The sequence below is a fragment of the Solanum stenotomum genome, chromosome 2 (assembly GCF_019186545.1).
Source record: "Solanum stenotomum isolate F172 chromosome 2, ASM1918654v1, whole genome shotgun sequence".
Classification (NCBI taxonomy): Eukaryota; Viridiplantae; Streptophyta; class Magnoliopsida; order Solanales; family Solanaceae; genus Solanum; species Solanum stenotomum.
The window spans coordinates 24,283,632-24,309,171 of record NC_064283.1 but is presented as its reverse complement, the minus strand read 5'-3'; the positions used below and the strand labels follow the sequence as shown (position 1 = coordinate 24,309,171).

General features: G+C 36.0%; 1 protein-coding gene across 1 annotated transcript; it reads right to left on the bottom strand.

Moving 5' to 3' along the window:
- Positions 1-682: 682 nt before the first annotated feature.
- LOC125854556 (uncharacterized) lies at positions 683-25,361 on the bottom strand. The gene is made up of 7 exons (XM_049534143.1): positions 23,844-25,361; positions 17,720-18,137; positions 15,284-15,428; positions 11,255-11,370; positions 11,091-11,169; positions 3,821-4,054; positions 683-1,295 (listed from the first exon to the last, which is right to left on the bottom strand). Exons 1-7 carry the CDS (start codon positions 24,952-24,954, stop codon positions 966-968), a joined length of 2,433 nt encoding a protein of 810 aa, XP_049390100.1. The 5' UTR covers positions 24,955-25,361; the 3' UTR covers positions 683-965.
- Between the last annotated feature and the right edge of the window lie 179 nt (positions 25,362-25,540).

Sequence of the window (25,540 nt, the reverse complement as noted above, 5' to 3'; positions counted from 1 at the left end):
TGTCAGTGATCAAAGTACACAACCTTTCATAAAAGTCACAACTTTTCATAAAAGTCACAACTCTTCATAAAAATCACAACTCTTCATAAATGTCGCAACTCTTCATAAAAGTCACAACTTTTTATAAAAGTCTCAACTCTTCATTAAAGTCGCAACTCTTCATAAAAGTCTCAACTCTTCATTAAAGTCGCAACTCTTCATAAAAGTCACAACTTTTCATAAAGTCGCAACTCTTCATTAAAGTCGCAACTTTTCATAAAAGTCGCAACTTTTCATTAAAGTCGCAATTTTTCATGAAAGGGGAAGGCTAGAATTGGAAAAAAATAAATTAAAAGGAAATCCTTGTTTGTGGTGGCGCCACGTAGGTGGGCCTAGGGTTCTCATATATATATATATATATATATATGATATGATTGTCAAAAGTATGATGATAAGAGCATATTTAACCTCAAACTCAAAGTATTGAAGGATATATGCATACCATTTGTAATAGTTCATGGGTATATTTGTCCTTTTCCTGTATGTAAATCTCCGCAAATCTTAAACAAGACTTGTCGATCACACAATAACACACTAGAAAAGAAATTTTACAAGGCATACTCTTGACAATATACTCACCAGCTAATTGAGAACTTTGGCTATTCTGCTAACAAGAATTTCAAAAAAGTTTTTCAGTATTGTGTGTTCTTTTTGTAGTCTTGATACCTAATTAGATCTATAGCTTCATGTATCAAGGTTAGAAACTGCACAAATGATGTTACAAAGCAAAAGATGAACATGCTGCTAATGGAAATTTACAATTGTTCAGAGACCAAATCTAAAAGGTTTTTGCCTCCAATAAGAAAAAGCAGGGATTTCGACAAATTTAAATGTGATGCTACCGCTTGGAAAAGGTTCAAAATTTCCGAGCAGCTTTGATAGGTACGATCAGTAAACAAAATCTCAGTCGAGGTACATTTGTTCTGCTAGCCACTTTTCTGAGCAAGCGGCTCGGTTGCCTCCTTGTCCATGGCTTTCCTTGCTAACTCATAGCCAGCAAAATTCATCGCACCCAGAGGTGCAATCCAGAAAAATCTAGGAATGGCCCCTTTAAACAATCCGAGGGGTCCTTCATGACGGAGAATTGATAATGCAACCATCGTTGACGTCACAGCCATTCCCTGTGGAGCAGTCATCATTCTGGTCTTTATCACATCAAATGGAGTCGTTGAAACAGCTGTCAACCCACCAGATAAAGCTCCAACTGCAACTGTTTCCCAAGGCTCCAATTCTCTCCCCAGAAGCTGTTGCACAGCCTAGAATAAACACAAATGATTTTTATCAACAAGAATTGACTGTAACACAGCTTTGTGTCAAACAAGTAATTTAGTGGTTGATTATGACCTTGAGTAATGTCAAATGGCCTTTCTTGAAAAGTAAATACAGAAGGTTTATCGACAGACAGCGACACCATAATAATTGGCAATATACACATTTTAAACTCGAGGGAATGAGTTTATAACATTCAACAAATTTGTTTACTTTCATGCATCAACAAACCCATACAACAGACTTTATTAAGAAGCCGTTGATCCAGCCAACTGCATCTCAGAAAATTGCACAAATTTATATAGCAGAGACAGCATCCTCATGATGGGTTTCCTATGTCAAAGCAGAATAAATCTAGAGGATTCTGAAATACTTCATATTCCCTCTTTGTCCCATTTTATAGGTGTTTTAATTGGATTGGACACATATCAGAATGTTAATTTGACAAATGTATTAGGTAATGAAACAAAATATAGATGAGATGTATTGAATACATGTATGTGGACATTTCTCAACTGGGGCTCCTTATATAAGAATCTTAATCTACTACAGTAAGGCAAATAACTACTCTCTACCTATAAAAAGGTAAGTAATTATTATCCTAAAAGAAGAAGAAATAGCATATAATATATTTTATAATATTCAGCTATGCAAATCCAGTGATTATAGAGATATTGTGAATCGACAAATATTTACCATATAACTGCATTTGCTTTTCATGATTACCAACATATTTTTCTGAAAATATGTAATATTATTGATGGTGAAAGAAAATATTTAAAAAATAGCTGAAAAGTTAATTGATAGATAAACATCACATCAAAATTAAAATTTGAATTTTAATAAGCGAAAGTTGGGAAGTCGATAATGAAAACATCAAATTAAAGTTTAAAATATGAAATGATTGAAAGCTAAAGAATTAATATCAGAAGTGGAATGGTATCTAATATTTTGGAACGTACCCAAGTGGAAGAAATATCATACTGTAGTGCTAAAAGGAAAAATAATACAGAAAGTTGGAATAGCATATGCAATTAACATAGCTCCAGGTAGTGCACGCCTAAACAGATGAAGCTAAACCAACAAAAGCCACTTCTACCACTCCATAATGGGACAAGATTCACTGTCCATTTAAATTACTCCTTGTAAAAAATTATTATTTTTTTACTTAAAAGTACTATTACTCTTTTGTTCCCGTCTATTTTTTTATTTTTATTTTTGCTGTTTCTATGATACAGAATGTACATCTGTTACTTTGTACTCCCTCCGTCCCTATTTAGTTGTCCATATTTCCTTTTTTAGTTGTCCCTATTTAGTTGTCCATTTTGACAAATCAAGAAAGGACAACAAATTTTTTCCTATTATACCCTTATTTACACTTCTTGAAAATTGTAAAAGTGTATGTTGTTTCCCTCCAATTTATTTCACTTGAATTCAAATAAGTGGTTGTAATTTTGAAGTGAAAAGTTGTCATAAGGGTAAAATTGTAACTTCACTGTGCTAATCATTGTTGCCTTAATCTGTGTGTCATTTCTAAAGTGGACAACTAAAAAGGGACGGAGGGAGTAACAAATAACAGATTATAAAACCACAGAATTGGTCAATAGTTAGATGCTCCACAGTGTTATCACTACTAGGCAACCTTTTTTTTAGTTGGTATTTGCTAGAGTCCCACATTGGTTGAGAGAATGAGTTGTTGTCTCCTTATACGATATTGGGCAATCCTAAGCTGATGATGAAGTTGAATTAGGCCTGATATCAATTTTCTTAACTTGGTAATAGATCTTAGACTCATTCTTATTCCTAGTTTACACAATGTTGGGCCTCCCTTGGTATAATGTCCACACTGTAGACATCCAGCCTTGGGCGTGCAGGAGGGTGGTATTAGAGTACCACATCATTTGAGGAAAGGGGCTGTTGTCTCCTTATAAGGTCTAGGGCAATCCTCGCTCATGAGGGTGGTATTACTTATTAGAGTACCACATCATTTGAGGAAAGGGGTTGTTGTCTCCTTATAAGGTCTGGGGCAATCCTCGCTCATGAGCTTACCTTTGGATTTATGTTAGACTTACTATTCATTTTCTTAGCAGTGTTCACGAGTTAATGCCAGCTCTTGTAAAGAACTAATTGCTGCCTGGAATGGTACTAAGATCCCCAAAAAAAATATATGGTGAGGTACTTCTGCATATCACACTTAGTACTTAATCTAAATAGAGGAGAATCGCAGATGATTCACAGATTATAAGGCCGATATACACAAGAGTGTAGATGCTTATGGTTCCTTGAGTTATGCCACAGAATAAAGGCATGCAAGGAGGAAAAATTCTGGAATTTATGAATTCTATATCCATGGCGTAGGTCTTGCTCTGTTCCTTCAATATCTTGTTTTTCTGATTTTCAGTCATAGCTTTGTTATTAATATATCAGCTTTTATAGTTAATAAAATAAACTTGGGGGAAAAACTCATATATATTAAGGATAGTGCAAACTTTTAAAATAAGTGCAAAATCACCTTTTTGGACTCGGCATATAGGCCCATGCCTACAACATAAAATGGAATCTCACGGCAGAGAGTGGCACCAGTTCCACGGAAAAAACCCTTAAGGCCATCTTGCTGCCAGGTACCAATGATTGCTGCCCCAACATTGTCAAAAAGACCAGCTTGCAATCTTTGCTTGAGCACCTCACAGGGTATTCTCACAGCGGTGCCTAAGAAAGTGCTGCAGAATGATGCCACAGATTGAACCTAGAAACATTCCAATAACAAAAAAATTGATAAGTAACTTCCTTTGTGAATCCAAATAAATAAAGAAGCTCGGTCAGCAAATGATCATGTGTAACATGATAGTGCTCAACTAATTGATCCCACTTCCCTTATTACTTTGATATGTTCAAGCCTTATGTAGATACTACTATGGGGTAAATGAAACAGCATAGCAGATGGCATCCAAGAACATCAATTTGACTAGAGAATCAAAATCAGGAAGGTGGGGGTAGAGAGAACAAGCACACTGAAAAATGTGAAAGAAAAATATTGTCTCATTTTTGTTTGTCTTTCCTACATATCATAGCAGCTCACCTAGCTTCTAGGAAAAGCTCTTTAGTCCCATTGAAAGATGAGCAGATCCCATGGACACTTGGATAATTTAAAAGCATAAGAAGTGTCCTTCAAAATCCAACCTAATATGAGTAGTCCTTTTAAGTCAACAATTGTGTTTCGTCCCTAGGATGCTTAAAAATCGAGGACATATGCCGACAGAAATTATTCAACAAATTGGGCCCTCCAATGAAATGGAACCATCAGAAGGCAGAATCAACTGAGTGCCACCTTGATTCTAAATGAGAACCAGATAAACCACAATGAAAGTTTCATAGGCTGAAAAACAATAGTCGAAGGAACAAACAAAATGGTTGTAATAAGAAGAAACTCCCGGGGTTTTGGTCTAGTGGTAAGAGAGAAGAAGGTAATGTGTGGGCTAAGAGCAGTTCATGAGTTCAGACCCTTCCACAGACAAAAGCCAGATATTCAAGTCGAGAAAGGTAGAGGGGCAAGCCTATTATCCACCGAATTTCAAACCATGTAACACTTATCCTCAAGGATTTCTTGGTCATTAAAAAAGGTGGTAATAAGAAGGCATCAACTAGGCATCATGTAAATGGATAGAACTAAAATAGAGCAATAGGAAAGAAGATTGATGAGAAAAACAAACTTCTTTTCTAATAAGGAAACATCATACTTCCTTCGGAATAGCAAAAAAAAATCTCTAGTCGTTGTGTAGGTAGCTCGGGAATTAAATTTAAACAATCTAATTGACTCCTAGCCCAACTAATGCTCTTTCTTCCCCCATATACCAAAGATGTTGGCTTCAGGCATACGCATTGGTTTGATAAAACCCCTTTGGGAGAAGATCATTCACCAGAGAGCAAAACTTCCGTACTATGGGCATATCTAAGACATCGACGTTGAAGAGTTGATATATCAAATTGTTTACGACAGGACTTTTGAAATGTTGTCAGCACAAAGCTGATATGTCTTCCATTCTGCAAAATTTAAGGTTCAAACATTTTTAAAAGATTACCCTAATTAAACCGATTGCCAACTTTCTCAAGACCTACAAAATTTAACTTCACAGCCCTCCTACTATATTACTTTTGTAAAACCAGTAAATGGTTGCAAACTACAACTACCTTCAGTCTCAATAAGCGTGCAGAGAATAGGCATGGAAGGCATACAGAATTTAGGGATGCGTAGACGTGCTTTGTAATGAAAGCCGCTAGAGGTACGCCAATAAAGACAAGACTATGTGAAAGATGTTGATTAATGTGAAGTACTCGATTGGTTACAAGAAGACATGACTCTTCCTAAAGGACAATTCTGTAAAGGTAAATGGTATACCAAAGGGAAGATCGGACTTTTCAAAGTCCTTCTGGTTCTTGCTGAAAAATGGAAATAGAGTCCAGTGTGCTTTTGAGAATTAGAGCATGCTTGGCATTGCTGCTAAAAATAATTTATTTCTAGAAGCACTTTTTTAAAATGGCTTTTTAGAAAGGTGCTTTTGAGAAATAGTAATTTGTGTTTGGCTAATTCATTTGAAAAGTGTTTTTCATAAGCAAATTGCATCTGGCTAATCTTTTTTAAAAAGTGCTTTTAGGAGTCAAATTACAAAATAGGACAACTATTAATGTACTTCTAATATTAAAATTATTTTATAAAGAGAACCTATTAAATATCTAATATTAAAAAGTTAATTAAATTTTATTTTTTAAAATTAAAATTTACATGTTTAAATATTCAATCAATATTACACCTTTTTTGGGGAGGTTGAAATCTTTAATTGTTATTTTTTTTCTTCTTTTTCTAATCTTATAAAAATATTGTTGTTACCTTTTTTCTAATTCAACAAAATAATACATAAAATAGTATATAATATATAAAATAATAATATATAAACGTAAAATAAATTATAAAATTTATTATATAAAAATTTAAAAAAATTCTTAAATGAAATTTAGCCAAACTTATGAAATATGCTAATTAATTAATAAGAAATATATTGGTAAATATGTATATATGAAAAGGATATTTTAGTCTTGAGAAAAATTATTTTTTGTTTCTGCTTCTGCTTTTATTAAAAAGCAGAAATTTTTGGCTTCTTCCCAACAACAGAAAAACTGCTTCTGCTTCCATTTAAAATCACTTTTACTGATTTGCCAAACACTTAATTTTTCTCAAATAAGTGTTTTTTTCTCAAAATAAGTGTTTCTGGCCTCCCAACAGCAATGCCAAACAGGCTCTTAGTATGGTAATATTGATGGCTCCATGGGCAAGGGTGATGCTATAGAAGCCCTAAGAAGACCATCGTAAAGGTCTTAAGCTAAGGAGCTGCAAACCAAGATTGTTGAGATTCGATGGGAAATCAAGAAGATGCTTATCATGGAAGAAAAGCCCAAGAACGAGTCCACAAATTGTGGATAAAAATGGGCTAAGTGCTGCACATATTTTATGGTTCAAGTCCAAACCCAAATGAAAGAATATTGGGGCCCAAATGAAAGAAGATTGGGGCCCAAATGGGGCTGAAAATTCTGCCAAAAGGGAGGACAGTTTTGGTCAAATTTGGAAACTTCTCCTTATTTCCTTAGGGAAGAATTTTTGGTATTATTTTTACATGTTATCCTTGTTTGAAGTTTCCTAGTTAGATTTTATTCATTATTTTCATAAAAGTAGATTCTAGTCCCATGCTATTTGGGATAGTGTTTCCCCCATATATAGGGGGGGGAGGATTCTGTTATACTTTAGAAGACAACATAATTATTAATTGGGAGTTTCTCTTCTTTTACACCTTTGTGTGTGGCTACTTGGAATTTATCTTACAAACTTCATAAGATTCTTTAAGAGGTAAGACTAGTTCTTCAACTTGATATCTTTGGTTCTTATTCCTAAATTAAAGAAGGTAATTAGTCTTGTACTAATTATTGTTTCTAATTTCTTCAAAATAGGGGTCTTAGTCTCTTAGATTACTTTTTCATCTAAATTCTTGAATTGACTCTATTAGTATCAGTTATTAGCTTTAATTCCTTTGTTTTTGAATACTAAGATCAATTAGCGTTCTTATAGTACTTATTTTGAAATTTGGAGATTTTATTCTTAAATTTCACCTATCTTTAATTTCTTGTCTTTAATCCTAGTATTTTTTGCTTCCACATTATTTTATCGGAGAAGGGTTAAACATGCCCCTGTACTATTAGAAATGGTTTAAATATACCCCTCGTTATACTTTTGAGTCAAATATACCCCTCCCGTTATACTTTTGGTTCAAATATACCCCTCTCATAATACTTCGACCAAATTTGCCCTTAATTTTAACGGAAGAACACATGTCAAGCTCAAAATGAAATGACCCGCTCCACTTCTAAATACCTATTTTTTTTTTTGTAGAAACCCACCCGTTTAACTGGATCCAATTCATTTTATTTTCATCTTCTTCTTCTCCTTTCAATACCCAAAACTTCTAAAGCTTGTACTTCTACAATTTACAGTGGGTTTCATTTTCTTTTTCAAATTTTGCACTACTTTTTTCATTTGATTATTTGTTTGTTGGACAGTAACAAAGACGATCCTGAATTTGGAGATTGTCATATTGTTATTCATATAATCACTGAATTTGAATGTGAAAATATCGTACACAAATAAAGTTTACTATTGAGAAGCTCTGAAAGAGCTCTACTGGTTTGCTTACCCATGATACCTGCTCCTTTTCCTTAAAAATTGACTTTGCTGTCGTTTAAGGTTAATGTCCTACTCATGGCAAGATCAAACTATGAAGGAATGAATCTAGCTTAATGAAAATAAACGCCTTCTTTGAAGGTTTGGGTATTGAAAAAAGAAGAAATGAAAATAAAATGGATTGGATCCAGTTAAATGGGTGGGTTTCAACAAAAAAAATTAGGTATTTAGAATTGGGGCGGGTCATTTCATTTTGAGCTTGACATGTGTACTTCCATTACAATTAAGGGCAAATTTGTGTCAAAGTATGATGGGAGGGGTATATTAGAACTGAAAGTATAACAGGAGGGGTATATTTGGCCCGAAAGTATAACGAGGGGTATATTTAAATTATTTCTAATAGTACAGGGGTATATGTGACCCTTTTTCGTTATTTTATTGTTTATTCAAGTAACCCGATTCTTATCAAATATACACAAAAAAATGATTTACTACCATTATTTTCATCAGCAAGAGACAAAGATGGCAAGTAGCTAGAATTTGAGACAGTCCTCACCTATCACAAGAGATATCTTTCAAAAGTCCTAACCCCTTTAAGTTTGGGTATATGACGACGTGAAGTCATTCTTGTTTTGTTTTTTTGGATAAAGTAATAAATTACATTCGAAAAGGGAAAAAGCTTGCCCATAACAAGAAGTATACCAAAACTAGAAAACTTTACAAGAAGACATGGTTTTCTACAATAACACCACTCATCTATACATGTAGGAATCCTATGGGTGCACCTAACAGAAATAAGGGAAAATAGGCCATTCCTCAAGTGTACAAAGTCTTTCTCTACTTCCTCAAAAGTTCTTCAATTCTTCTCTCACCATATGATCCACGTAAGTGCAAAAGGAGCAACATCTCATTCCCTGCATCTTCTCCTCCTCCTACTAAATGCCCAACCTAAGTTGCTCAGACTCGGGTGCAGGTGTCCGATACGGGTGCAGATCTAGAGGTCGGATACTCTATGATCTAAATTTTAAGATACAAGGATACGAGTTCAAGGATTCGGCTAAAATAATTCAAATGTCTAAAAATAGAGTTATAAAACCTAAATTATGAGATATTATGTGGAAGATTGAGAAGAAATTATTGATCAAGAGGACACTCTTGAAAGGAGATAAAAGGAAAGGGAGTGACAATAGAAATTTATATACACAAGGTATTCCATTTTTTTCAATCTCACCTTAATTTTTGTTTTGATTACAAACTCATTCAATCTGTCCAGAATTTCAACCTCGAATTTGGTCCGTCAAAGTACCCAAAATCGGTTGACCAGATCGTGTAGGGATCCCACACCCACGCCCATGTCGTGTCGACACGGGTGCGGCACCAAAAGTGAAGAGTTCGAGCAACTTAGTGCTCAACTAAACATTATTTCTTTCACTATGCTTGACATCACCTACTCGGTCTGAACCATCTCAGAATTTCCCACCATAAACAAGAAGCTATCGGACAATGTAGAAGAAGGTGATTCACATCTTCACCTTATTATTTGCACATGAAACATCAACTAACACATTATTTGTTCTTCCTCAAATTCTCCACTGTTTGGATCACTCCTCTCGTAGCTAGCCAAGTGAAAATACATACCTTTCTCAGTACCATAGGGATCTCTATATACCGATACATGTGCAAAATCACTCTCTTCCTTAATTAGAAGCTTCACATAATAATATGACTTCACTAAACAAATACCATGCCCCTCACCGTCCATCTCCATACATTGTAGCTATCAATAGTAGCTTTTTGTTGGTGAAGCAAATCAAGTAAGTTCTGAAATTCTTCAAACTCCCTATCTTGCAAATTTCGCCAAAACCTAAAAAATCCCAAATTCTCCTTTTGCATACTCCATAACCATTGAATCACATCTTTTTTTTTTTTGGTTNGGGGGAGGAGAAATACCATACATGTTAGGAAATGTAATTCTCAAAATGTTATTTCCACACCACCTATGTTCCCAAAATCTTCACCCTGTTCCCATCACCCACCCTGAAATCTATACTCATTGAACTATTCCCACTCCTTTAAAATGTTTCTCCATAAGCCACATCCATATGGGAGTGAAACATTTTTAGTCCTCCAACCCCTTTCCAAAATTTCATACTTCTCACCAGAAACTCCTCTACACAAAGCATTCACCTCTCCCCCGAATCTCCATAACCACTTCCCAAAAGCGCCTTGTCAAAGACCCTAAGATCTTTAACCCCAAGCCCACCCCAACACTTAGGTAATGACAATCGCCCGATTTACCAAGTGAAACTTTCTTTCCACACTTGAGCTATCCCACAAAAAATATCTCTGAAGCTTTTCCAACATTTTTGTAACATTGACTGGGGCGTGTTACAAAGACATGAAATATGTGGAAATGCTTGACAACGTATTCTTCTTGTTGAGATTTTATAGCTACACTGTTTAGAGAATTGGATAAAGTGAGTGAGGAGAAGCATCCACGCAGCGCTTCTCAATTTAAGTCTTACGGGTTGTGTTGACCACCGATAACCCAAGGAGGAGGGCATACATAGTGGTTAGTTGACTTGCCTGTGCAAGAAACTAGGGGATGTCAACCACCTCATACTTCATTGCGTCTCGGAGTTGTGGGCTTTGACATATGCAGCTTTCATGTTTTGACATTCATCGAGTGCTCCTAGAATAGAGATGGATATGATTCCAAAGTAACTTGCCTTGTAGTTGTAGGAAGAAACAAAGGAAGACCTTGCCTTATCGTATTTTTGGTTATTTTAGAGAGAAAGAAATAGGAGAACTGAGAACCTTTGATAAAGTTGAGAACCTGATGTCAAGAGTCCAAAGTTTTCTTTCATTTCATTTTGTATTTTTGGTGCAAAGTGGTGGGAATACCTGCTTGCATGAATAGCCACAACACATTTTGTAAAGATGACACCATCTTGGTGTGGTACTATTGAATTGCTTTAAATTTATCTGACGAAAACTGAACAGCATTATCTAGAAGAGATGAAAAATTCCTAGGAAGGATTCACTGCTAAGCTGTTACCTGTAGCTCTGGAAGTGTAGGAGCAATATTAATCAGCACAACCTTGCTTGCTTCAAAAATTCCAGTCCGCAATCCATGGCTGCAATAATCAATCAAATTGACAATTCAGATACAGACAAGGAAATTTTTTCCAAGATAGAGGAACAAAATACAAAACAACTAACCTTGAAAACTGCCCTAGAATAGCAGGAATCGAACCTCTGTACAATCCCCTTGCTCCAAGTTCAGGAAGCTTTGATATTATTTGTGGAAAGGTTAGTGTTGATGCTTGGACTTGTGTCTGAGGAACCAGCCAGAAATTTTAGAATGTCATTTTCACTCTGAATGATTGCTTATTAATTTTCTAAACCAACTTCATTGTACCCAACTAAACCATAAGAATAATGCCACGATAAATGACAAACTTATCACCTTGATTCAGAGTTACTTATGCTTCATTGAATACCATAATATAAATCACAAATAATACAATAAGATACTTTCCAGACATAACATATGTAACACCAAACAGGCAAAAGATCAGATGAAAAGTACAACCTTGCGCAAATTTAATTACCTGTCAAGAAACTAGTAAGAAGAAATTAAACATCTTCGTAGGAAAAACGTCATCAAGAATAGGAAATTATATACTCTTACAACATCTTCCCTCATACTTCTTAAGAACGTATAATAATTTTAAATATTAGTATAACAAAAACACAACCCAGTAATCAAGCTTCTGAAGTATTAACAGAGCAAAGATGTCAGATGTTTTGCTATAACACCCTTTATAGAGACCTTCCTATTCACTCTGTATTTCTCCATTATTAGACTTCATGACCAGGAAGGGTAAATTGTCTACGCAAAAAAAAATAAACAGAAGTTCTTAATCTTAAACGGTGTAGATACAGGCTTGCAATCAGAACAAGCTATTGGTGAGAGGTGAGGAAATCCAGGATCCTAAAGAAATTAAGGAAGCCATGATTGAATTTTACTCCAAGCTCTACACAGAACTTGAATCATGGAGACCTTCCTTTGAATTTAGAGGATGCCCAACAGTCTCAGCTGAAGAAAATGAGTGGTTGCAAAGGCCTTTCACAGAAGAAGAAGTACTACAGACCATTAAGCAGTGTGATGGTGACAAAGCTCCAGGTCCTGATGGTTTCACCATATCTTTCTTCAAGGAGTGTTGAGATATTCTTAAGGAAGATCTCATGCATACAATCCACAATTTCCAAATGAGGAGCTTCTTTGAGAAATCCTTTAATGCTACTTTCATAGCTTTGATCCCAAAAAAACCTGAGGCAATGGAATTAAAGGATTTCAGACCGATCAGCTTAATTGGAGTGGTGTACAAGATCATTTTAAGCTAATCACCGAAAGATTGAAAATACTTATAGGGAAGCTGGTTGATGGACATCAAATGGCATTCTTGAAAGGAAGGCAAATCATGGATGCTGCTTTGCTGGCTAATGAAATGGTTGACTCTAGGGTAAAACAGAAGAAACCAGGCATCCTATGCAAGCTAGATATTGAAAAGGCTTATGATCATGTTAATTGGAATTTCTTGCTAAAAATTCAAAAAGACATGGGTTTTGGAGAGAAATGAATTGGCTGGATACAGTATTGCATCTCAAATGTAAGATTCTCACTCATTATAAATGGTAAGCCTGAAGGATTTTTTCAATCGCATAGAGGTCTTAGACAGGGAGACCCTATGTCACCTTTTTTGTTCCTACTAACTATGGAGGGTCTGAACCACATGTTCAGAACAGCAAAGGTAAATGGCTGGATAAAAGGGTTCAGTGCTCAAATAGGGAGAGGTGATGATCTGGAAATCACACATCTTTTCTGTGCAGATGATGCCCTGGTTTTTTGTGAAGCAGAAGTGGCACAAATCAGACACTTGAGAGCAATCCTTACAATATTTGAGGGCATTTCAGGGCTTCATGTTAACTGGTCGAAAAGTTTCCTCTTCCCAATTAATCAGGTAGACAATCTACAAAGTCTAGCTGAGAATCTGGGATGTCAGATAGCCTCTCTGCCCACGAAGTACCTGGGTTTGCCTCTGGGGGCCAAAAGCAAGGAGTTGGAGGTATGGAATGAGGTGATGGAGAGATGTGAGAAAAGACTCTCAAGATGGAAAAGTCAGTACCTATCACTGGGGGGTAGGTTGACTCTCATCAAGTCAGTTTTAGATGGGTTACCTACCTACATGATGAGTCTATTTCCAATACCCAAGAGCATTGTGAAGAAAATCAACAGAATGAGATGATCCTTCATTTGGCAAGGGAACAAAGAAAGGAAAGGCTACAACCTGATGAAATGGGAGACTCACTTTGAGCAGAAAACAAAGTGGCCTTGGCATGAGAAATCTTAGCATCCAGAATAATTGCTTACTACAAAAATGGCTATGGAGATTTTGTACTGAAGATGGAGCCCTATGGAGAAGATTCATAGCAGGGAAATATGGCTTGTTTAGCCAATGGGCTACTGAGGAGGTGATGGGGTCGTTTGGATGCTGTGTGTGGAAGACCATCAGAAGGTTGTAGCCACAGTTCAATAACAATATTTATATTAGTGTGGGCAATGGTCTGAAAACAGATTTCTGGAATGAAATCTGGAAAGGGGATGATAGCCTGAGGAACTTATTCCCAAACCTCTACACCTTGACACCTTGAGCTTACAAAGATCTGCTACTGTTGCTCAAGTATGGAGCCAACAAGGGTGGAACTTAGTGTTCAGGAGGGCTTTGAATGACTGGGAAATTGAGGATGTGGCCAGGCTACTAGAGGTGCTAAACACCCCTCCAGCCATATCTCAAAGAAAGGATAAACCAATTTGAAAGTTACATAGCAAAGGAATGTTCACAGTCAAATGCTACTGGAGGATCAATGTCAATCAGTCATTGACTAAAAAATGGCCTTGGAAGCTAGTGTGGAAGACAAGAAGCCCATTAAAAGTAGCATGTTTTGTCTGGTTGGTCATAAGAAAAGCTTGCCTTACACATGAGGCATTACAAAAAAGGGGGATGCAGTTTTGCTCAAGATGCTTTATGTGTGAGCAGAAAGCAGAAGCAAATAATCATTTGTTCATTCACTGTAAAGCAGCTTCAAAATTGTGAAATATGTTTGTGTATACTAGGGGTTAGCTGGGTGATGCCAAAGACAACCATGGAGCTCCTTAATAGCTTGACAAGAATTGGCAACAGAGGGAAAAGTGAAGATTGGTCGAAGACTATTCCAGCCTGTATATGGTGGACTCTATGGAAAGAAAGGAATGCTAGGTGTTTTGAAGGACAAAATGATAGTTTTTAGAAATGAAATGCTTAAGTCTTTTATTTTTTTGGTGTAAGAAAGAGTTGGTAGGGGAAAGCATAGAGATGGTCGATTTTAAAGGAAACTTGTAATTCTGTATGGCTTTTTGAGGGTGTGCCCACCACCCTGTGGGATGTAAGTTTCCAATTCATCATCCCTTGGATGATGAATTTTTTGTGAATACAAAGTTACCCTTATCTCAAAAAAATGTATAGTACAACTACCTAACCTCTATATGGTGTGCTTGTGGTAAAAGAAGACAAAATTAAAGCAAAAAATTATGCTTACTATCATATAAAACAATAAACACAGCCGAGTATTACCTCGTTTCCAATAAACTACACCTAATTTTACCAATTACTAAGCTCAAAATATATTACATTGACTATGTGTTATATAATGGTCGGAAATGTGATGAAGTGGAATCATTAGTTAGTAAGATGCTATATCAAGTCTGAAGTATCATGAACGCTATGTTGCTCGGACTCTTCAAAAATTTCAATGGGTGTGTCGGATTCGCCAAAAGTAGTGTATCTTTGGAGAATCTGACACAGGTGTGGCATCAAAAGTGATGAGTCCGTGCAACTATCAGAAGTGGTATCAATTTTATGTTAGTCTGAAGATTTTGGAGGAAGATTTTTCATTTGCCGAAAAAAAGAGTGATATTTTTGGCACAAACCAAAGAGGAAGTAAATTTTCTTTGGCACAAAGTAGCTGCTTCTAAATTGTTTACCCAAGATTATCTACTCATATTTTACCTTTCTAGGTATCTTTTTTTACTGGAAATCCAAACAATAACACCATTTATCATTTACACAGGAAGGCAATAAGTAACTGATTGCTCTAGAATATGCTAGAAATTCCAAGAAGTAAATGCTTCTGGAAAACAAAAAATACCTTAACCGTATCCACAGGGTGCATTAACGCTGTAGACAATGCACAGGAGAGTCCTCCTGCTAATGCTGATTTCAGGACATTCCCAGCAGGAATCTCTACAGGTGGAGGAACAGCAACCACTGTAGCAGCCTCAAACCAGATATTTCTGTATGTTGTACACCACCAAGACACCAACATATGCAAAAAGGTTTAGAAACAGACTTATGCCTTGAAGTAAGGCTCCATATTATCAATTAAAGAGATAGTAACTGTCAGGCTTTGCACTACTAACAATTGCATGTACCATCAACAAAATAATGGTTAAGACACACAAAAAATGGCAACTGAACTTGTCACATGCATCTACATCCAAAAATGAAAAATGGATATCAAGAATATAACAAATTTTGATCTGAAATTTACTAACACACATCTTCCGCCGCTTTCTAATCGACTATTAAAACATTCCACTTACAAAGTCTATCCCATCATACTACTTGCTATCTAACATCTCTTTTCTTTTCGCTAATTTTGTGCTTCAACACTCTTTTAACTACAAAATGTGTCACAAATATCAAGGTCCCTTTCATCTGTAGACAACTGCTAATTGCTATACTAACGGCAAAAGGGGCCCACATGCATCAATTTGCTTCCTTTCTTTTGAGTTAATAAAAGGGGAGAGATGTAGATCGTCTTTACATGAACAGCAATTTTTATTAAACTCGATGCTTAATTTATTTGCTATGTGCAGATACTGCCTTTACTTTGCTAATTTATTTGCTATGTGCAGATACTGCATTTACTTTGCTAATGTGTATACTTTTCTTTTGTTGTTGTTGAAACTGGTAATGTTGCTAATGTGGATACTTCCAAATGCAATAAAACCATCAACAGACTTTGAAGCAAAAGCGGAGGTCGGAACATGAATGAGCATTGCATGTAATCCCTTAAAGCAGGTAGCAACAACATACTGAACTGTACAGCTTTCAAAAGGAAAGAAAATCAAGTTCTTCAAGTGCAGATGATCTAATCACTCCAGGCATATTTAGTGGTGCACACACTATACTCCATGTGCAACCTGGAAAACACACTTTTTCTTTGATAAATGATAGCCAAGACATCCCCAAGAGCCAACTGGTGCACGATTTGAACGTCAGTGGATAATGGAACTGCACCTCTACCCTTCCCACCTAAATACCATGGTTTGTACGCAGAATGATTAAAACTCATGACATGCGCCGAACCCACATATCACGCGTTGCCCTCTTACCATTGAGCTAAAGCCCTAGAGGCTAGGGAGGAACTCCTTTGTATAGGGATCTGTAGTTATGTAACTATATTATAGAGGATCTTACCATCAATTGCCGATTCAATTGACTCATACTGAAAAAGGGAAGTCCCAGAAGTACCAAATTATAAAGAACTAACTCCATGTCTTCACAAAGCACAAGACTTCTAATACCAAAATATATTTTCAAAAGGGGGAAATATTAAATGCCCTCAAATTAAAACCTAAACTCTCTGATATAGAATTGCTGGATGTTTCTCACAACTGTTGTGTGTCTTGCTACTACTTCTGTGATGAGGCCAAAATATAATTAAGATCAAAATGTCTCAAAATTGACAAAATATAGAAGAACCAACCCAGCAACTTTTGTATCCTCAATTCTATCTTTGGAGAAGTCCCTTTATTACATGAACTTTGATGATATATAAATATCCTAATCAGATATCCAAAAGTCCGGTTATGTTTTCCATGTTTAGCTACATCTTAGGGAAGAATGCAAGAATACCATCTTCAATAGCATAGCATAGCTGTAAATAGCCATGTTCATTGCTGGTCTTAATAAATAAAGGCAAATTTTGTAAGCCCAAAACTTTGATATCCATCTCTTCCTTTTTACAATAAGACAACTGCCGTTCTCAACAACCATTTATCCAGTTGAGTTATACAATACAATGTCCCATATCAGACACACAAGGGCATCTAAAGGGGTAGACATTATAAAACTCAACATATCCCATCTGAGTAACTTGTTTTTCCAAGTTATGCCCCTACAACATCTTTTCTAGTTGCATTTCCACCAGCATAAACATGAACAGTGATTAATCTCGTGCAGTAGTGCCACTACTACTAGCAATTGATCTTCAGATGATCAGGCAATAGGAGACATGATTAACAGTTGAATATTGTCTTAAAAAGAATGCCATAGAAAAGTTTCTAATCAACTCATTTCTCCAGGTTAACTCAGACGAAAAATCTAGTTTCCCCAACCAAAATGTGGGATGTGCTATGTAATGGAAGCCAAAAGCTCGCGTTCCACCAACGCAAACCTAAACAAGAAGCTCATCACTGTAACTTTCTTTTCTATTCTGCCATCTTTCTGTTTTATGTACTAACAAATTCTCAAATGCCATGATATATCATATCATTTTGAAAAGGTAAAGATATTCTACCGAGGATCTTCTTGAAGCCGATCTGATGGCAGCAGCAGCATAAAGTTCCGGAAATGTCCATAGGAAATAGACTCCTCTGCATCCGCACTTAGAAATCGCATCATGGCAATAGCATTGTCTTCATTTGCTGGAAGTCCTGCATTGTTTAGTGAGGCAAGTATCTCACTCTTCTGCAATGTGCCTGACTTGCTCAAACAAAGACTGGTATAAGCCCGCAGGATGGTAGGCTCCTTCTGTTCCATCAACGAAAGAAATTGTTTCCACCCAAAAGATTTTGAGAACAAGTGACTTCTAGCACGACGCATGAGTTCATGGGCATATCTCTTTGGCAACTTTCTTTTTCTCATAGCAATTTCAAGATCTTCCAACGTGACTTGACCATCACCATCTCTATCCAATTCCTCAAAGAATCTCTTCCCTGCAAGGTTACAACACAAAACTAAGGGCATGTCTGACAATATGGAAATTTAGTTGCTGAAATTTACTTATTGTGGAGTTTTTGTACGTTGCTGGCAGCATCATCCGGACCTAGAGAAAATAATAATAATAAGGGAAAAGGGTCAAAAATACCCTCAAACTATTGCAAATAGAGTAAATATACCCTCCATTTGAGTTTGGGTGCAAAACTACCCTCACCGTTACTCAATAGGCTCAAAAATACCCCTGGATAACGGACTTCTTCTTCTTTGTTCCTTCCTTACCTCTTAAATCAGATCGAACCAAAACCCAAACAAAAAAACCATTTTAAATCCATCTTTTGTCACACAAAACTGAACCCATTTTGACTAATCTACACTCAAGTTACTTTCACCCACGACCATGGCTTGTATTCGAAAAAAGAAAAAAAAGCCATTAACTAATGTTTGGAGTGCGATGATGAAATTTTATGATGTTAAGTAAACAAATTTGTATATAAGCACCACATCAAAAATATCTTTAGTGACAATTAATTAACGACATAGTTTAATTACTGTTATATATATATATATATATATGAATTTTGAACAACAATTAACACTCTTCGTAAATGTGTCTAAAACCTATAACGATATTGGATCCAATGATAATTAACTAATGTGGTAAAGACCTCTTTATTAATATGTATATTTATTGCCGTTAAAAGTTGTTTTTATTGTACTGAAGCCATTTCTGATCAATATTGCAAAACAAACTAACTTCAACCTTCAAGTATTATTCTTCAATAAGTGGCAACATATATAGCAATCAAGATAAATTGCAACCTTTTAATATTTCTCTTGTATGCATATAAGTTACTTAAAAGTAAACATGAACTAATTGCATATTGTAGGATATTGAACGGAGAAAACTAGCATGTAGGAATGATACAAAGAGCAAAATTTTCTTACTAGAACAATTAGTGCCAGTGTATATGTTGAATTGTTCAGTTTAATTTGCGTACACTGAAATTCTAACTCAATTTTGTGCAGTAATGATAGAAAAATGAGTAATAGATTTAGACTTTTTGACCAGAGTACTCAAGATTTCTACATATCCTTTGCTTGATATATATTTGCTCTGCTTGGCAATGAGATGGCATAACTTGAATTTAGCATTTTAGCTCATATATGGAAAAATCATGCAAGTTCTTGATATATTTGCCTTGAGGGAAAATAAAACTTTTTTTTTATAAAACAGGTGTTGCTGGTGGATGGAACTTGGGGGAGCGAGCAGAATGAGAGAGGAAGCAACAAAAGAAAAAGTCAACCTTTTCTTATTTTAAAAGTTTTCTAAATTCCTTTTTTCCACTCTTCCATTAGTGAAGGGTACTTTTGAGCCTATTAGGTAACGGTGAGGGTAGTTTTGCACCCAAACTCAAACGGAGGGTATATTTGCTCCATTGCCAATAGTTTAAGGGTATTTTTGACCCTTTTCCCTAATAATAATAACAAAGACCAATGTATAGAGGCCCCCTAAACTTTTCCAAGTAAGTAATTCATATAGACACTCCAAGTAAGTAATTCATATAGACACCTTATCTTAGGGTCTAAACTATTCAACACCTAAAGCTGGAAAATATTGTGCCTACTAAACACATACTGCTAACATGGAACAGTAACCAATTTGGAAGCATGCAATTGTTCCAAGTTACATAACAAGGTATATGCTCTCTGGAAACTATGAAACTTCACTTTAAAAAATGATTTCCGGCCATTATCTTTTATTTTTCCTTCAAAAAACTATGTTCGATCTGGTTAGTGGTCATCATCTTCTCTCCTTTTATTTTTTAGATCAGGCCATTGCATCCTCCTTTTTTAAGGTAGTCCTATCTTTTTAAAATATGGTCCTCAATAAAAGCCTCTTCGGGAGATATCAGAATCGTCCAATCTCGACCAACTTTTTCAAATTGGCAATTATGACTCCAAGCTCAACTTGCCGTATTTCCCCAGGCAAAGTCAAATTCGATAAAACAGCTACTGAAATTAGGCCATAAAAGACTTACTTTTCTATATTAATTTCATCAAGTTATTTGTATGGTCCCACAACTATTGATCAAGTTACTTTGGTTATCAGAGCAAGAAAGTGAAGAAATCACAATGTACTTCAGAGCATAAAATTATTTGCAGTCTTGTTCTCATTAGGAGGAACTCGCTCTCACTGGCCAATACCAATGAAGCTCTACTCCCCATGGTCAAACCTTACCTCCATGTTAGGCAAGAAAGTCTATGGAGAAATGCTTCAGCATGACCACAAAGAGGAGCACAACTAATGCTGCCTAATGAGCTGAACATGAAGGGTGAATTGAGACAGTGGATACTTCAATAGCATATGGCTGGTAAGCTCCAGCAGACAGCAGTAGAGGAGAAACAAAGAAAAGCAATGTCTTTATTGTCCCGTGTCCTTTTTTTCCCTTACAGATGTGTGTTAATTTCATTTGTATCATTTGCCACGTCCCAGCGAGTGACATTCACAAACTTAAGGTTGTTCAGATTTGTCAAATATGTATTAAATAGGCATACTTTTGATAACATAAGTTGTTCAACACGTAGGACATCTAGTTCAAGTGTATATTAAGAATTCAGACAAGTTTAAGTGTTTGTCTATCGTATTTGGCCCAATAACAATAACAATAATAATATATGCCACTGCGACCGACATTCACACACTTTCAGTTGTTTAGAATTGTAAAATATAAGTATCCTATAGGCAGACTTTTGACAACATAGTAAGTTTAATAGGTCGTACACCTAGTTTAAGTATCCATTTGAAAACCTCAGTCAAGTTTGAGTGTTTGTCTATGTATTTGGCCCAATAACAATAAAAGTAATAATGATGATAATAACAATAATAAAGTAAAAATAAAAGGTGCACATAATAGAAGGAATCATTTACTTCAATCACATCGATAGTTGTTCACATACTGGAAAAATGCTCCAGTTACTTCTTTGTTTCCTTAAACTTGCAATCTCATCCAACTCCACATAACCAAAAAAAATCTTCTAGAGAAATTGTTAGTTATTCTTATTATTACAAATCAAAATCTGGTACAAGCTAAGTCATTCATTTCTTGTGTTCTCACTTTTGTATATCTTGAATTTGAGTTTTCTTGTCCACCCGCATCTTCTAGCACAATCTCATTGCAAAAAGCAGCCAGATAGACAATCATAATATATTATGCAGTTATCTATCAAACATGTTCCACGTCTCACTGTTTTTTTTTTTCGACATTCGTAATTGCTTCTATTTCTTTAACACAACACATCGGCTGTACTGAAACCATATTTACAAAATATCTCATAAATCTACTGTCCTATCCCTATAATGAGTCTAAGACATCAATGATAGAGATAGTATCATTAGAGTATATACTTGCACCAAAAATATAAAGTCAAAATACAGTTCATTTTGACTAGTTGTATGGTATTCTCCATATTCTCAAAAACTCTAAGGTTCTTCTCCTTCCATATTGTGCACCATATAGCTGCAGGTACAATTCTCTTGTTGTTCCAATTCTTAGTTGTACTCCTGCTTCTTCCCAACTAGTAATGCTTCTATCATTTTCCCAGGCATGGACCAAGATATGTTGAGACTTAGGAATAATCTCCACAATTGACTTGTGACCTTGCAATGTATAAACAGATGGACCATTGTCGATGCAATTTTCCCACAGATAAAACATCTGAAACATAAAGGGATCCCCTTCTTCATCAAGTTATCTTGTGTCAGCGCAACTTCCTTAGCCAATAACCAAACAAAGCAAGCTACTTTGTGTGACATTTTGGCTTTCCACATGTGTTTCCAAGGCATTGGAGTATTTGCTGGTTTTGTTGGTTTATCTTCCTATAGGCTGCATTTATTTTAGAAGTCCCATTACTATTACCCTGCCACTATAGGATGTCTTGTCCTGCCTTCAAACCACTAAATTGTTCAATGGTGCTGAAGAATTTTGTTACTCTTGGTATTTCCCGATCATTGAGGAGTCTCCCGAACACAAAATTCCACCCTCAGGGTGTCCACAATTCAACTGATGTAAACTAAGTTGTCAATATCTAAGAATAGCGTCTCCATGTTGCCTGCTTCATGCCAATAATCCTTCCAAAATATAGTTTTAACTCCACCTGCCACTTTGATTATGGTATTAGCTTTGAATTCATTCCACAAAATTATGGTAGATTTCTATAAGCTAACAACATAAGAAGTCGTGACCTCCTTTGTCATCCAGTTATCATTCTCCTCATATTTAACTTTGATGATCGTGCCCCATAGATTCTGATTCTCATTTGAATATTTCCATAGCCATTTAATTCTTAAAGCTTTACTCTGATTCTTCTGATTCTTGATCCCCAAAATCTCTTCTCACTGACCTTCCATTTGACTAGATGGTAACCCTTCTTGTCTTTTTGCCATTTCCATAGAAATTTCCTCCTGATGCTATCCGATAAGCATCCAACTTATCGACGATTCTTGTTGGGACAAGACATAATGACATCATGTATGTTGGAAGTGCATCAAGCGCAAAGTTTATCAAAGTCAATCTTCCACCCAGTGAGAGATATTGGGACTTCCGCATTGCTAACTTCTCACATTTTTTTTTTTTTGAGAATGGTAAAGTTGTAGAGCACCCATTTCACCCCCTAAGATTATCTTTCAAGATTTTCATGTTTGGTACTTCATTAACTGCGTACAAGAAGCTTTTCCTCGCGTTAACATGTAAATCTAACGTTTCTTCAAATATTACCAAGATCAGTCACAGTATTTTGAGATGCTCCTCTTCAGAATCACAGAATATAAGTGTGTCATTTGCATAGTGAAGGTGAATTATCTTCAACCTATCCTTTCCAGCTCTAGCAACCTCAAATCCTCTTAACTAGTCTTCCCTAATTGTTGTCTTAATCATTAGTTCTCCCAGCAACTGTTTGATCCAAACTAGATCACAAGTTGCTATAGCCACTGCTCGATATTATGCTTCTGCACTTGATCGAGCAACCACACTCTGTTTCTTATTTTTTCCAAGACATCAAATTACCTCCTACTAAAACACAATATCCAAATGTAGAACGTCTATAAGAGGGTGATCCTGCCCAATTAGCATCTGTATATCCAATGATATGCTCATGGCCTCAATCTCGAAGAGTAGTCCTTTACCTAAAGCTGGCTTTATATATCGCAGAATGCGAACAATTGCATCCCAATGACTATCACATGGGGAAGTCATAAACTGACAGGTTTGTATAGATTGCTAAAATGGTCACTATTTTCAATCAAAAAAACTAGGCAACTTCTCATGGGTTTGATAAATGTGTAAAACATGAGCAGACTAACTTGCCAAATACTGGTTTGAGCTTGAATGGCAATCACAGTGCAGGCGGTCAACATTGTCTGAAAGAATAACTACCTAACCTAACACAGATTAGTGTACAGTACTAAAGACCATCTCTTCCTGTTGAGACATCCTGACAAATTCAGCAATCTCAAAGTCTCAAACTTACTTGAAGTAATAATCAGTCTACTGTAACACAATGGCACACAGACATGAAGAAATCTCACTATTTGTTTGATTCTTGACCAAAAGAAACAACTATGTAAAGCTGAAAAAGTCATTTTAACAAATTCACTTGAATGGGGCAAACTTTAGATCAACTTAAGAAGTAAGAGAGAGGCATACCTTCAGCTTCTGTGTATCTGAAAAAGTCCTGGACGGAGATCAGTTTTTTCTTGTCAGGATGGTCTTTACTAGATCGTCCTAACTGAGGCAAGAGCTCAATTAATTCTGTTATTGAAACTGTGGACAATGTTGATCTCAAACGCTCGACATTGGATAATGGAATACTAAGCAAACCACTAGCTAAACTTCTTGCGGAATTTCCAGTGCTCTCTTCTTGACCACTAATATCATTAACACCATCTTCTCTCTCCTCTCTCGCAGAAGAATCTACATCAACAATACTTGAAGGAATACCTCCTACTCTTGCAAAATTCAGATTCCCCAGAAATCCATTGACATCAGCTCTTTTACCCTCTAAAATACTGACTAGCACCTTAAAATGATCAAACTGATTGGCAGGCGGAGGAATTTGATTAAACTCGGTACTCTGGCATTCCTGTTGTGGGACTCCTAAGTCAAATTTTTGAAGATTCAAAGCTACTTGATCAAAAAGAAAACCTACAAAGCACTCAAAAGATAAATTCTTTTCCTCTTTGTGCTTCACTCCATCACAGTTATCCATAACAACCTGATCACTTGACTTCTTTTCCTTCACATCATTTACCCTCAGATTACCTTTCAGGTCATCACAAGCACTATCCTGATTCACCTTCTGAAACCGCTTTTTCACAGTCTTAAACGGGATAGGAACAGCCTGAACAAAGCCATTCATTAACAATGACCAAGCAACATCAAACTGCAGACAGTTGACACAGCTCCCATCCCCTTTGCCACCACCATACTTCTCCTTCAACCCTTTCCTGGCCGCATTACCCCCTTTATCAACCTGCACATTATTCCCAAACATTCCAACAAACATCTTAATCGGTAACTTTATCAACAAGCCCTTCTTTTTCTCATCACTACCCAACCCTTGCTTACTTGCACTAATTTTCTTGATATCTAATCCAGAACCACTACTAGTACAACTCTCAGCTTTCCCAGGCCAACAATGCTCAAAATCCTTTGCTACTTTCTTAATACCTGACTCTATAGGCGAAAACGCATTCTTAACCAATTGTACTGAATTCAGAAATGACTCAACAGGGTCTCCAGTCCCAGATGACACCATCACTCAACACCTTGTCACACAACCACAAAAATCAATCAAACCCAGTAACGAACGGCCCCTCTTATTCACAAAAAGAAACCCACAAAATTCAAAATAAGAAACAGATCCACATATAAACCCTAACTGTACGAGAACACAGCAAAACAATTGCTCAGTACAATTCAAGCACAAAAAATCAATTCAACCCCATCCACAGATAAGGTAATGGTGCCAAAAGTGAGAGCTGTCTGTACAACTGTTATTTACACAGAAATTACAGATTCTTTGAAAATGGAGAATTGGGTTTTCTTATGTTGTTTTGCCTGAAAATGTTATCCAACAAGATTTTAGAAGCCACTAAAATTCCAAAGATGTGATCTGTGAACGGTTTTTTTTTTCTTGTTTTTTTTAAGAGAATAAACAGAAAAAGAGGCTCATATTTCTTGCTCTCCTTTTTTTCCTCTTTAGATTTACATAAAATCATTGGACATAAGATAATCTTAGAAATTAGAAATTGCACTAGTGAGTCATGATTCTTATTGACAGTAATAGCCCTACTACAAGGAGGTTTTTAGTTTATAAAAAACTATAGATGATTGATAAATTT

Coding starts and splice junctions, on each gene's coding strand:
- LOC125854556 (XM_049534143.1), bottom strand. CDS start 24,954: ATGGTGTCATCTGGGACTGGAGACCCTGTTGAGTCATTTCTGAATTCA. Junction 18,138..23,843: donor CAGATACACAGAAGCTGAAG/GTATGCCTCTCT, acceptor GTAACCTTGCAG/GGAAGAGATTCTTTGAGGAA. Junction 11,371..15,283: donor ACCCTGTGGATACGGTTAAG/GTATTTTTTGTT, acceptor CTGGTTCCTCAG/ACACAAGTCCAAGCATCAAC.